At 49.6% G+C, this 14,666-nt stretch overlaps 1 protein-coding gene across 2 annotated transcripts in view; it reads right to left on the bottom strand.

Moving 5' to 3' along the window:
• Positions 1-14,666, bottom strand: part of Nectin2 (nectin cell adhesion molecule 2) — a 33,221-nt gene that overhangs the window by 3,138 nt on the left and 15,417 nt on the right. The window contains exons 3-6 of one of the 2 annotated variants that reach the window (XM_050126333.1): positions 14,019-14,315; positions 12,187-12,304; positions 11,862-12,010; positions 2,625-2,778 (exon numbers count right to left, since the gene is read on the bottom strand). In XM_050126333.1, coding sequence (XP_049982290.1) covers positions 2,625-2,778; positions 11,862-12,010; positions 12,187-12,304; positions 14,019-14,315 — 718 coding nt within the window. Of the gene's footprint in view, positions 1-2,624; positions 2,779-5,307; positions 6,028-11,861; positions 12,011-12,186; positions 12,305-14,018; positions 14,316-14,666 lie in introns of those variants that run through there. The other variant, XM_050126334.1, reaches the window with a different exon arrangement.

Genomic DNA, 14,666 nt, shown 5'->3' with positions numbered 1-14,666 from the left:
AAAAAAAAAAAAAAAAAAAAAAAAAAAAAAAAAATTCTCATTCAAATAAGTGAGCCAGGTGTGTGGGGCAGACCTGTGACCCCAGCACTGAGGAGGGAATCTTGAGTTCAAGACCAGCCCTGCCTACTTGAGGAGTTCCAGGCCAACGGGTGCTAGTGGGATCCTGTTTCAAAAACAAACAGACCAAGGTGGGTGGAGCCTGGGGAATGCCATCCTAGGTCGTCCTCTGCCCCCTGTCTACAAGAGCTAGTGCCAGGACAGGCTCCAAAGCCACAGAGAAACCCTGTCTCAAAAAATAAAACCAATCAACCAACCAAACAAAAAAATAAAGGCTCTTTGCTTTTACATATGGGACTTGGTCTCCTTGTTGGCTTTTTGGGGAACTTTGCGGATTTGGGCATAATAAGTAGAGACATATAAGCAAGTATATGTTTGCTTGCTTATATGTCTCTACTTATATGTCATACAAAGAAAATAAAAATAAATCTTTTTTTTTTTTTTTTGGCTTTACAAACATCCCTAGCAGTGCTGGAAGTTGCTCTGTAGACCAGGCTGGCCTCGAGATCTGCCTGCCTCTACCTCCTCAGGGCTGGGATTGTGTTGTCTGCCACCACCACCCGGCTTTTTCTTCTTCTTTAAATTAAAGAAGAAAACAGTAGACTTATACAGCAGAGTCATTTAGGAAGCATTTTACTAATTCAAAACCCAGTCTTCTTGTGGGAATTCTGGCTCAGTGGGTTTCGGGGCTGGCCCGGAAATGGGAATGTACTATTGGTTGTGAGATAGGGCATCTGAAACTGCCCTTGAATTCTCAATCCTCCTACCTCATCCTCCTGAGATCTGGGATCATAAGTGTATACCATCATCCTTGGTTATTGTGCACATTATTATTATTTTTTTTAAATTTATTTATTATGTATACAGTGTTCTATCTGCATGTATCCCTGCAGGCCAGAAGAGGGCACCAGATCTCATTTCTCATTACAGATGGTTGTCAGCCAATATGCGGTTGCTGGGACTTGAACTCAGGACCTCTGAAAGAGCAGCCAGTGCTCTTAACCTCTGAACCATCTCTTCAGCCCCCTTATATTAAATTTTAAGATTACATTTATTTATTTAGTCTCTCTCTCTGACTCTGTGTGTGATACACACATGTTCATGCATGCTGAGGTCAAAGGAAAACTTGTGGAAGGGCTCTCTCCCTTTCCGCCATGTGGATTTCAGGGAATGAACTCAGGTCATCAGGCTTAGCAGCAAGCATCTTTACTGGCTGAGTCATCTTGCTGGCCAATATCTCAATTTTGTTGAGATTGTTTCTCATCAGCCTGTGTGGTGGTTTGAACAAGAACGATCCCCATGAGCTTATATGTTTGTATGCTTATATGTTTGTATGAGCTTATATGTTTGTATCCCAGTTAATGGAACTGTTTGGGAAGGATTAAGAGGTGTGGCCTTGTTGGAGGAGATGTGTGTCACTGAGGTTTGTCACTCTGAGATTTCAAAAGCCCAGGATCAGTCTCATTCTCTCTCCGCCTGCTGCCTGGGATTAGCACTTAAGATCCCTGCGACCGCTCCAGTGCCAGGACTGCCTACTGCCAGCACCATGACAATCATGGACTTGCCCCAGAATCTGTAAGCAAGCCCCCAATTAAATGCCTTTCTTTAATAGCAGTCTTGGTCAGGGGCTGGAGAGATGGCTCAGAGGTTAAGAGCATTGGCAGTTCTTCTAGAGGTCCTGAGTTCAATTCCCAGCAACCACATGGTGGCCCACAACCATCTGCAATGGATCTGGTGCCCTCTTCTGTCAGGCGTACATGCAGGCAGAACACTGTGTACATAATAAAGAAATAATTCTTTAAAAAAAAAAAGCTGTCTTGGTCACGGTGTCTCTTCCCAGCAATAGGACAGAAACGAAGACAGAGTGGAACAGCAAGTATGCTAGGCCACCTGTCTGCTCCCTCAGTGATGGGGTGCAAGTATTCACCACTACACTTTTCTTCCCCCTAAGACAGGGTTTCTCTGTGTAGCCCTGGCTGTCTTGGAACTCTCTCTGTATACTAGGTTGACCTCTGATTCAGAGCTCTGCCTGCCTCTGCCTCCCGAGTGCTGGGATTACAACTGTGCACCACCACCTGGCTGATTTATTTATCTATTTTTAATAAAGGCAGTAGGGATGGAATTCAAATTCTTAGCAACTGACTCATCTCCCTGGCTCCTGTACCTTTTTTCTTAGTTTTTTTTTTTTTAATTGCTGTTTTTTTGAGACAGATGTAACAGAGGGAGCATGGCCTTGAACTTCTGATCCTCCTGTTTCTACCTCCCAAGTGCTGGGAACCCACACTTAGCATCCCTTAAGAGCTGAAGCTCAGGAGAAGGTGGAGCAACAAGATAGTTGGGGCCTGGGCTCTTACGACATGTCAGAGAGTTTCTAATACCCATATTTCACAAGGAAGAGAAAAATCTTTCCTCACCACTGTTAGTTATGGTTATTCACGGTGCTGTCTCTGTCTCACACCACCTTTAGGATTTCTCCTTCTGTCCCCACCCTGTGCTCCCCAACTCTGATGTGCTCCCCAACTTTGACATCCCTACTCCCAAACACTTCTCAAGACCCCATCACTCACTCTTCTTCCTCATCAGCCCCCTGAAGCCTCTGCTCCTTCTGCTGTTGTCGGCAAATGAGGATGCCTGTGGCAGCCACTGCAGTGGCAATGATGGCGGCGATGATGCCTCCGATGATGCCGCCTGTGGCCCCTGCGCCTGCTGTGCTGGGTGACTCTGTTAGGACAAAGAAAACATGGGGCTTACTAAGAGGACCTCATAGCTGCTGCTTCCAGCTTCATTCCTCAGATACCACAGATACCAATCTTTCTAAATGGCTGTTTTGAGACAGGGTCTCACTATGTAGCCCAGGCCGAATGCAAGCCTGCCTTCTGGTCTTGTTTCCTTTGGCTGTACAGGAAACTAAACCCAGGGCCTCAAGCATGCTAGGCAAGTATTCAGTGTTTGAGCACATCCTCTGCCTGTCCACCCCACCATGGATGGGGCTTTGCTTCAAACAACTGCCCTGTGCACCTGATTCAGGGACATCTCACCTGTGTAGGTGGGAAGAGATGTGGAAATGAACTAAATGCAGAAAGTCCCCACCTTCATGGAGCTCACTGCCCAGGGTCTTAAGGTAGCCCAGGCTGACTTTGGCCAACAGCAAACAAGCAGATTGGGTGCTATCTAATGTCAAGCTGGCACTGGTCACACAGTTCAGAATGTTCAGAATGGGGAGAGGGACAAGGAGTGACAGAAAGCCAGGCAGACAGGGCTTATCTGTGAAGGGATATTTTGAGTTGAGTCCTCTGTGTTGTACTGTAGAGAAATAGCTTAGTGCAAAGGTCCTGGGGCAGCCTTTTTTTTTTTTTTTAAGGAACAAGGAGAGCCAGTTGTGAGAGGTTAGAGGCACCTATAATTGCAGCACTCAAGAGGTTGAAGCAGGAGGAATGTCAAGAGTATGAACGTAGTCTGGGCTACAGAGTGAGTTCCAGGACAGTCAGAGCCACATGGCCAAGAGGGTCTCAAAAAACAAACAAGCCGGGCGATGGTGGCTCACTCCTTTACTCCCAGCACTCAGGAGGCAGAGGCAGGCGGATCTCTGTGAGTTCGAGACCAGCCTGGTCTACAAGAGCTAGTTCCAAGACAGGCTCCAAAGCTAGAGAAACCCTGTCTAGAAAAACCAAACCAAACCAAACCAAACCAAACCAAACAAACAAAAAACAAAAGCAAAACAATATCCACACATAAGGGGGAAGCAGTAGGCAGTTCTTCAAGTTCAACCGTGGTAGAGAGCATTTGAGGACTGTCTCATACAGAAAAAAGTACAAACAGGAACAGCATGAAGACTGGTGTTGAGTGAAGAAGAGAGAGGGGAAGGGTGTGGAGGGCAGGCTGAGGTGTCAGGAGCAGAACCCTTCAGTATTAAGGGAACGTCATGTTTTTAGGCCCATCAGGAGAGCTCACACGGTTTCTCATCCCCAATTGTTCAGTATGGCAGGGTTCCTGGAGTAAAGGCCCTGCCTCCTCACTGGGTCCATAGGCCTGGCTTGGCCACAGGCAGACCTGTGAGAGATGATCTGTGTGCAGACAGAAATGAAGCAAATTGCTGGCCCTGCTCTCAGGACGGAGAAGATGGTGGGCACCGGCCATGAACACCCAGAATAGACACGGATGCAAAGCTCTAGAGTCACCAATGACGTTAGTTAATGTGCTTCCCAAACTCAGAGGGGAAGCTGTCCAGGGTGTGCAGTCAGCATCCGCTCTCCTGCTGGGCATCCTCCATGAGTTTCCAGTGTGTGTGTGTGTGTGTGTGTGTGTGTTGGGGGGGCCAGCAAGAGTGCGCGACACAAGGCCATCGCAAACACTCAACTCTTCCTGCCATTGTTGCTGGCTGGCCACATTCCCACAGTTCAGAGCTCTGTGATCTGCACCACTTTTGTGTCCCCAGCATGGTGGACACAGGCTTAGCATTATGGGATCTATGACTCCTGGTTGAGGAAGTGCACACATCCAGGCTTCCTGGCTGCCCCACCCACCCAGAAGGCGTCCTCTGATCCTAGTGTCTCAAGAAGCCACAGAGTGGGGGGGGGGGGGATGAGGCACAGGGGTTAAGCTCACCTCCTTCTCCCAGGGGCAGATGGTTTGGTATGCTAGGATTCAGATTGCTAGCTGAAGAAACATGTGTTTCTGCTCTATATGTTGTGCGTGTGAATATATGTGTGTGTGTGGTGTGGGGGAGGTGAGGTCCATCAGAATTTCTGGTAACTCCCATGGGACCAAACCCTGTTAAGAGAGTGGGAGTCACCCAGGACAGGACACTTTGAGGACGTCAAGGTAGGACCATCTGGGTATCACCAACACCTGGAACCTGCCTCTACATCCTTGAGGTCTCCAAATACAGAGAGAAGCAGCCTTCCATTCCTAGGACCTTCCACAATAGAAAAAGGAGACCTGTGTGGGCCCCCACCCCACAGATCATTAGAACTCAGAATCAAGGGAGTCAGCCTTTCTCTCCCCGAGGAAACTCAGCCCCAAGCCAATTGCTCACCATCTGTCCAAGAGTTCAAGCTCCCTTCCCCATACTCCTGTCTCTGCGCCTCAAAGTTAGGGACCCCATTCTCAATCCCAGCAGCTACAGGGGAGCTTGGGTGCAAGTGCCGTGACATCTCCCAATCTGGAGATTTTTTTCTTTCAAGCTTCAGTACTTAGGGTCTCTGTCCCACCCACTTGTTCCCCAGGACACAAAGAGGGGTCTGATGTATTACAAAACACCCCTAAGTTTTTCTGACAAGGCATTTATTAGCTCCTGAGTGTTTCGGGGCCAGGGCCAGGCTGGGGCCGAAAGCAAAGCTCTAAGGAGTCCTGAGTGTGCACCATGGCGCTCTTGGGGGCCATGAGGGCCTGGAGATAGGAGTCTGGTGTGTGGTTCCACTTGTCCTTCATCCAGAAACTGGGGAGGTGGCCTTCCAACTCCGGTGTGCTGAAGAACCAGTCCAACCGGTCCCTAGCCATCCCATTGCTGGCTGGCGTTGGTGTGGTTGGCAGTGGGGGTGGGAATTGGCGTCTCTATGTGTCCGGTGTCTACAGCGTGGGGTCACACATAAACTGCCCGCCGAGAAATGAGGGAGCCATCCAAATGAGATTCCATGTCTTCCTTGGGTGACTCGTGTGGAGGCAGCATGAGGCCTTCCTCGGCCTTCGCCTCTTCGTCCTCCTCCTCTTCCTCTTCCCTGCCATCTGGCCTCATGGGCTCTGGGGATGACGACCTCCAGAAGACAGGACCCCCGTTCCCAAACACCTGAGTCTTTGGATCGTAGGCTCCTCTGTCGCCATCATTTCCTCCTCCTCCAGGGCTCTTCCGCCTCCTCCTCCCCCTCAGCAGGATGAAGGCCAGGAACCCCCCAGCCAGAAGTAGCACCAGCAATGTTCCCCCCACGGCCCCCCACACCAGCGGACCCACATCTCGGGAGGCCTGGGGGGTGTCTGAGGAGAAAGGAAGGAGAGAGAAAAAGAGGAGAGGGAGTCAAGAGGACACATCTGGGGGGGGGGAGGGCATGGGGGAGACCCAGGACACGGGTTACTGACCAGAACTTACGAGGGGACTAAGGGGGAGAAGGGAGGAGAAAGGCGAGGTGGAAGATGAAGGGGTGTGCATGACCCTTCACGCCAGGGTGGGAACTGTATTAAGGAGAGGCTGCCAGCTGATGCTGCCTTAGATAGCTATCTGTACCTACAACATGCTCAAAAATGAAGACCGCAGCAAGGTGTGGTGGCACAAGACTGTCACGCTAGCAACTGGGAGAATAAGGCAAGGCAAGCATGCCATCAAGGCCACATAGTGAGACGATCCTAAAAATTCTCAGGAGGAAAAGTTGTTGGGCTGAGGATGTTGGTCAGCCGTAGAACGGTTACCTACAGTCCTCCAGTGATGGGCTGGGGGTGTGGCTCAGTGGTAGAGCCCCTGCCTAGAATCCCCCAGTGAGGGGCTGGGGTGTGGCTCAGTGGTAGAGCCCCTGCCTAGAATCCCCCCAGTGAGGGTTTGGGGGTGTGGCTCAGTGGTAGAGCCTAGAATCTCCCAGTGCGGGGTTTGGGACACTCAGTGGTAGAGCATTTGCTTGCCCAGTCTGAGGCCCTGTATCCCATCTCCAGCATTACCCAACTTGCAGAATTAAACCCACTTCTGTGACCTGCAACTGAATCTACTGGGGAAACTCAGGTTAAGATCCCACATTTGAGTCCAGGCTGTCTCCATCCCTCCCTCAAAACAACAAAAGACAGTAAAGTCAGTAGCATGTAGTCAGGGGGTGGGGTCCCAGCCCCTTGTATGTATGTAGCAGCTCAGGATGAGAGGTAGGAGTAAGTAGAGCCCCTCTGCTCCCTTCCACTCAGGCCCAGAATATGCAGGCAGGAGGAGGAATGGAAGCACTGACCATTCCTGGTTTGGGAGATCTCAAGTCACCTCGCCCACCTCACACTGCTCTTTCTAGTGTTCCCTGCACCATGGCTGCCTCATGCTCACCTCCCACGGACCCCTCCCCACCTGTTCAGCCTGGTGGGGAACATACAGGAAGTCAACGGGACAGGGGATTGGAAGCCTTGTGGCCCACCAGGAGCCTTTTTTACAATACAAAAATCCTGTGGGCTGTCCCGATGGCCCTCAGCCAGCTAATGGAGATACAAATGGGTTCCTGACTGGTGAACTTGCTAGCCAGCTGTGAAAGTTGTTTGGCCACATGTAACCAGTTAGCATTCCCTGACAGCTATGCTACTTCCGGTCTGTTGGCCAAGCTGGATTCTTCTGCCAACCTTCGAGTTCTTTCATAGCACTGGGAATGGAATCCAGACTCTGTTCATGATGAAAACATGCTCAACCACTGAACCATTTCCCCAGCCCCTCAGTGGGGGATTCTAGGCAGAGACCCTGCCTCTTAGCTACTCCCCTAGTCACAGAGCTATCGCTTTTGGATTTTGTTTTGGTTTTTGAGAGGATTCCATGAATCTCAAGCCATCCTCAGCTTCCTGATCTCCTTATCTCCACCTCTGAAGTGCTGAAATTACAGAGCTGGGTTGCCACATCCAGTTTCTAAGTGATGTTTTCAAATGGAGTGCCATGCTGGGCACAGTTATGGCCTGCTTCTGATCCCAGCATGCAGGAAGCAGAGGCAGGCAGGTCTCTGAGTTCAAGGCCAGCCTGGTGCACGTAGTGAGCCCCCCACCACCTAGGGCTACACAGTGTGACCCTGCTTCAAAACAACAAACAAAACACAAAATCAAACAAAGTAATAAAAAAATAGTAATAAAGTAATAGTTTTGGGGGTTGTGTGCAAATTCTATGCAAACAGGAGATTATTCTGTGTAAGGACTCGAATCTGCGACAGTGGGTGTGGCCTCTGAAAGGAGATCGACAGTAACTGTCTCTAAGTACTGTACCGGAGGCAGGAATGAGGCCCTCTGAGTGCTGGCCAGTGCGTCCCTCAGTTTTCTTCCTTGGAAATGTGGGTGCACCCATGAAGCTGGAGAGGAGGAGCTCTGGAGCACGGGCAGAGTCTAGTCACTTGTGTGTGAGTCAAAGGTGTGAGGTGTTTGCAGAGGCTGCCATGTGTCACAGTGTGCCCACTTGTGTTTTAATTGTTGAGCATCTACAACCATGTTCTAGTGAGACTGAATATGTTGGAATCACGGATATGTGCCGGGGAGCAGGACTTTATGTCCTCAGAGGGCAGCTGGACCCAGAAACCTCGTTTTCCTGGTGTGGGTGGATCTCTCCAACTACGGCCAAATGGATTTATTCCCTTCCTTTCTTTCCTTTTAAAAGATATGGCTGGGGGGCAGGAGAGATGGCTCAGTGGTTAAGAGCATTGCCTGCTCTTTCAAAGGTCCTGAGTTCAATTCCCAGCAACCACATGATGGCTTACAACCATCTGTAATAGGGTCTGGTGCCCTCTTCTGGCCTGCAGGCATATACACAGACAAAATATTGTATATATAATAAATAAATATTTAAAAAAAATAAAAGATATGGCTGGCTTAGATATGGCTGCTATGCTGACCAGGCTGCCCTCAAATTCAAAGAAATCCTCCTGCCTCTGTCTCCCAGGTGCTGTGATTACCGGACCACACTGCTACACACCCAGCTTGTCTGGTTTTCTGAGATGGCCTCAGGCTGCACAGGCTGGGTCTGGATTCACTAAGTAGCCAGTGCTGAGCTTGAATGTTAAAAGGGAGGCGAAGCAGTCCATCCCCAGGGATGCATTTAAGCTCAGAAAATAAACAGCTCAAAGTACCAGAAAGTGATGAGCTGCAAGGCCGGGTCACTCCCTTGCGCCCTCTCTAAGCCTAGAGAAGCAGTAAGGAAGGCCGAGTGACTCTCAGACCAGCTGAGCTGCCCAGTGCCACAAACACAGAGACAAGTGAGTTGCCCGTAGGCTGCATCATGTGCTCCAGTCTGAACTGTCACCGACGCTGGGGTGGACTCTGATGATGCGGCTGTCCTTGTATCATGTATGTACCGTAAATAACCTCAGCACAATGCATGGGCTCACCAAGTTGGTACATGGTGCTACCCACACAGGGACCTGTCCAATTCCCTATTTTGGATGAACAGATGTTTGATCTTCCAGTTGTCTCAACAAGTGTCCCGCCAATGGCTACCTTTATGGGAGTCAAGGGTGACTCTTTTATACGGCAGTTTTTCTTTGGTTGTCCAACTTTTCTTTCAAAGATTTTATTTTTAACTGTGTGTGTGTGTGTGTGTGTGTGTGTGTGTGTGTGTGTGTGTGTGTGTGTAGATGTATGAACATGTGAATGCAAGAACCCCATGAAGCCAGAGACATCCGATCTCCCTGTAGCTGGAGTTAAGAGGCAGGTGTCAGCTGTCCAATATGGGTACTGTGAATCCAATTAACTGGGGGGTCTCTGCAAGAGCAAGCCACACTTAACCACTGAGCCATCTCTCCAGCCCACCAGGTTTCTCTCTGCACTTGGGGTTTAGGAGTATCTGACTGTACAGCAGACTATTTATTAAACTAGGCCCGGACTAAGCAAGCTAGGGACAGCCTCAGCACTTTGGAGGCAGAAGCTGGACTATTCAGAGTCAGAGATGGCTTGGGCTGTTTCAAAACATGAGAGAAAGGAACATACGTATCCACGCGTTCCTCACCTCTGCCATGCGATGCCCCGCTGGCTTTCCTTGAATGTACAAGCAAGAAGGCTGGGACTAGATGAGACCTATAGGAGCTGCACCCCCGGGTCCCTGAGCTGAGAGAAACCTCCTTTTATAAAGAAGATGGCTTCAAGCATTGCTTCAGAATAACAACAAAAACTGCCTGAAATAGTAATTGATATAAAAATCTCAAGAGCAGCACTTATTTATTTTTTTAGGAAAACATCAAAATGGAAAGAGAGAGAGAGGGAGAGAAACATAGAGAGAGAGTCTGTATCCTCCATTCTTCGGGTCCCAAACCCGGTTGAGTCTTCTGAGACTTTAGGGTATAGCTCCAGCTGAGCATGTTTCCTAGTGGGTGGAGCTGGGTTCCACTGGCTGAACCTTAGCACAAGGACTGCACCTTTATTTGTTATCATACCTCCAATACTAAAGAATTTGTGGGGGCTGGAGAGATGGCTCAGGGGTTAAGAGCACTGACTGCTCTTCCAGAGGTCATGGGTTCAATTCCCAGTACCCACATGGTGGTTTACAACCATCTGTAATGAGATCTTGTGCCCTCTTCTGCAGGCATATGTGCAGAAAGAACACTGTATACATAATAAATAAATCTAAGAAAGAAAGAAAAGAACTTGTGTTCAAGAGGAAACCTCAATAAGAATTGCTTAGCAGATTACCTAGTGACTCAGAATCTCTATAATGGAATTTCTGAATGCAGAAGCATCTTCTAGAATGTTCTTCAGGTGTGTAAGGAAAGATGTTTCTGTATGTGAACTGTGGGTCTGTTTGACAATGTTATCATCCAAGTATATGTCCCCAAGAGTTCAGAGCTGATGAGCAAGGCAAGTTTCTGTTCCTACAGGCAAGTCAGCTTGCCATGGGTGTATGAGCAAAAGTTGTGTGTGTCTCAGCAAAGATGTGTTCTCAAGAAGCGCATGTCCAACTGCACCACAGGGCTGAGCTGTCATTTACTTTCTCTCTAAGCCATTTGCTGTGTTTCTGAGGGGCTCAGGTCCTGCTTGGTAAGGTCTGTATTTCAGATTAATGTATTTGCATAGGCAAACTGTGTGGTATCTACAGTGGTACTTCTAAGTCTTCTTTTATATTTCCATACTGAGGATTGAACTTAAGGTTTCCAACATGCTAGTCAAGTGCTCTACCACTGGGCTACACCCCATTCCCTCACTGGGGGATTCTAGGCAGGGGGGCTCTACCACTGAACCACACCCCGGTCCCTCATGGGGGATTCTAGGCAGGGGCTCTACCACTGAGCCACTTCCCTAAGTCTCTTGTCATATTTTATTTTATGGTATATTTTATTTTCTGAGATTATGGTTTTGTTCTGTAGCCCAGGCTAACTCAGAACTCACGCTGTAGTCCATGTAGGCCCTAAACTTCTTATTCTTTCACCTCAGCCCCCTCCAGGTCTGGTTAAGGGTGTTCTAAGAACAGTTCTTTCCTGGTTCCTGTGGCATGTTATAGGCCCTGGCCAGTGCCACTCTTTCTTGGGATGTGTCTCAGTGACAATGGTTCTGACTATAAAAGGTTACATCTGGGTGACTGGATTTCCAAGTTTCAAGAGAATTCCCAGCCTTGGCTCATGGCCAGCTTGTGGGTCTTGACTGTGGTTCTCATGACTGAGCAAACTTGTTTGGTGTGAGTTTATCCATCAGTAGTCCCAAGACAACGTTATGACAGTCTTGTCTGCTGCTGGGGACAAACCTCGACAGCTGTCATTAGCTCCTGTGTCCATCATAGATTCACCGGTTCTCCTCTCTCACTGAACTTTGGGTGCTTTCTTTCTTTGAAATAGGGTCTCACTATGTAGCAAAGGCTAGCCTCACAGTAATCCTCCTGCTTCAGTCTCTTGAATAAATGCTGGGACTATAGACGCACCTCATACCCAGCTTAGGCCTTGGTTTTTAAGATAACTCAGTGCAGGCCCCCACTTGGGAACTCTTCTGCCAGCTCTCCTCTCTGGTCACCCCCATTACAGCCTACACCTGCAGGCGGAGATGGAGAAGCTGAACTATGCACTTATCTGTGCAGATCGAGGGAATTTTGACTCCCTCTCATCCTAAGGCAGCATCAGTGCACCCAAGTCCCAACGGGAGAAACCACAGGGCTTTATACTCAAATGCCAAGACCTCCTTACCTCGCACCAGGACGACCTGCTCAGCACGACCTGTCCCCACAGCATTGGTGGCTGTACAGATGAAGGTAGTGTTGACCATTCGATCCACAGAGTGGACAAGGAGCTGAGACCCCTGGACAACTGCGGAGGTCGGGAAGACGCCTGAGGTCCTAAGGGTGTGGGGTGAGGTGAACAGCAGTGAAGCAGGCACCCGGGGGGAGGAGGTTGTCCCGGAGATGGCAACCCTAAGTCCTGGGGGCCCAGACTCCAAGCCTCCTCCCTCAGACCCAGGGTTCTAGGCCCCAGCTCTCTTCCCCACACCCGGTCCTAGGTTCATGTCACTCACGTGCTCCAGTCGTAGCCTGTGGGCTCTGGGTTGCTGCGTACATCACAGGTCAAGATGGCTTCGCTGCGGCCGAGGTACCAGTTGTCATCATAGCCAGAGATGGACACTTCGGGAGGGTCTGAGAGGAAGAGACTGACTCAGAGACAAGTAGACTCCAGAATTGGGGGGTGGCAGGAAACCATGGATCATAACCACCTGGGGTTAGCAGGCTACACCATAAATGCTCTGACCAGTGTGAACCCCACCCAGGAAGCCACTTGAATGTCAGCTCAGGCAGGGCCAAGAAAACAACTACAGGTATTGTGTGTGTGTTTTGTGTGTGCATGCTCCCGATTCAACGTGCCTAGAGTACTCCATACAGGAGACAGTACATCTAGATAGTTCGGGGCGACCAGTGTAGAAAGACAGGAAGTCAGGGTGGACAGGCTCACAGAGGATCTCAGGATGAATATGGCTGGAAGGAGCCACTGCAGACAAGGTAGGAGGACTTTATCTCACAGTGAAGGGCACAGCTATTCCACTGGTGTCCTGGGTCAGTGAGTGAGCGGACAGGGTGGCGCTGAAGATAATAGGTTTGCGTGGCCTGGCTCAAGCTTGTAATCCTAGCAGTAAGGAAGTAGATGCAGGAAGAGCAGGAGTTCAAGGCTACCTGTCGCTACACAGAGCTCAAGGTTAGCCTTGCCCGAGATCTTTTTCAAAAAACAAAGACTGCAGAGAAGGCTCAGCACTATGTACAGCTCTTACTGAGAATCCAGCACCCATATCAGGCAACTCATGGCGGCCTGTGACTCCAACTCTAGGGGCTTCTAAGACCTCTGGCCTACTCCACTCATGAGCACAGATACAGACACATGCCAGCACTTGGGAGGCAGAGACGGACAGATCTCTGAGTTCATGGCCAGCCTGGTCTACACAGTGAGTTCCTGGACAGCCAGGGCTACGCAGAGAAACTCTGTCTTCAAAAGCCAAAACTAAACAAAACAAAAAACCCCAAACCAAAGCAAAACTGCTGTACATAGCGATGCATGCCTTTAATCCCAGCACTCCAGGAAGCAGAAGGACGTATCTCTGTGAGTTGGAGGATAGCATGGTCTGCACAGAAAGTTTCTGGCCAGCCAGGGTTACATAGTAAGACCCTGACTCAATACAAGAATGAAGCAGGTAGAATCCCAGCCTTTATGTAGAGAGTGACTGGGGGTTGTCACTGTAGGCAGTTTCTGGAAATGCTAGCCTCCGTCAGGAAGACTGGGGGAACTCCAAGACCCCTAGGGAGGCAATTTAAAGCGGGGGTGGGGGGGCGATGCTTGCTCAGCACCCACCAGGCTGTGCTCCACTCCCAGCACCTCACAGAACCGGGACCAACCACTGTTTTGTATTGTTTGGTTTTTTCAAGACAGGATTTCTTTGTGTAGCTTTGGAGCCTGTCCTGGACTTGCTCTGTATACCAGGCTGGCCTTGAACTCACAGAGATCCGCCTGCCTTTATCTTCCGAGTGCTGGGATTGAAGGTGTGCGCTGTGTTAGTGGTAATCCCAGCACTTCGGAAGTGAGCGGGGCTCACAGGCTCATCCGTCTGGCGAGTCTGAGGCTAAACCAGGTTAGGTGTGAAACTCTGTCTCCAAAAAGGAATCAATGAACAAAGCGCGCCAACAGTGCTGCGGTGGGCAGCGGGGACCGTGGTCCAGTTGATGAAGACTGTCAGGGGACGAAAAAACAACGGGGCGGGGTGGTTTACAGGCAAACCCCTTCTGGGAGGTGGAACAGCTTATGTGACACATTCTTCTATTTTCTTGTTTGATCGAGTGAGGGAAAGCTGCCTCCCATCACACTCACAGCGCACGGAGAGCGTCACTGGCAGCTGGATCGGCTCCTCGAAGCTCTCGTGTTCTACTCTGCAAGTGACCTTGACGCCATGTGCTTGGCCCACCGGCACCAAGGAGTATCGGCTGGTGACTGTGACGGTGCCAGCCTGTGGACCGGGCTCCTGAATGTCTTTGGCCTCTCCACCCAGAGATGAGATCCAGGTGATCCGGGCAGGTGGGCGGCCCCCTGTGGAGATACAGCGGGCAACAGGCACGGACTCGGAGCCAATCGTGACCTCCTGGGCTTCAGCATGATTCTCAGGCTGGGCTAGGGAGAGGAGCAAAGAAGGTGTGTGACCCACGACTTGTAGTAATTGAAAAGATCAGGCAGTGACCATAAAGCCACATCCCGGCTTCACCGCCTAGCGTGTGCACAGCTTCGGGCAAGCCATTCTAACCATTTTCTTTAGTGTCAGAGTAACCTAAGTTCCCCACTCCATGGGACTGATGTTTGGATCAAAGAACATACCCAGTGCACACGTTATTCTAGCTTAGTGTAAGATATGTACGTATATTTACAGATCTCTGAGTTTGAGGCTAGGATATATAATTTATATGAAATATATATACATATAAATTCTAGTCTGTATATATATATACATATATATATATTTTTCTT

This window comes from Alexandromys fortis, unplaced genomic scaffold, assembly GCF_014885135.2.
Source record: "Alexandromys fortis isolate MF-2015 unplaced genomic scaffold, M_Fortis_MF-2015_v1.1 scaffold_240, whole genome shotgun sequence".
NCBI classification, from domain to species: Eukaryota; Metazoa; Chordata; class Mammalia; order Rodentia; family Cricetidae; genus Alexandromys; species Alexandromys fortis.
Note: the sequence above shows the minus strand (reverse complement) of the source record. Positions and strands in the feature narration are given on the sequence as shown.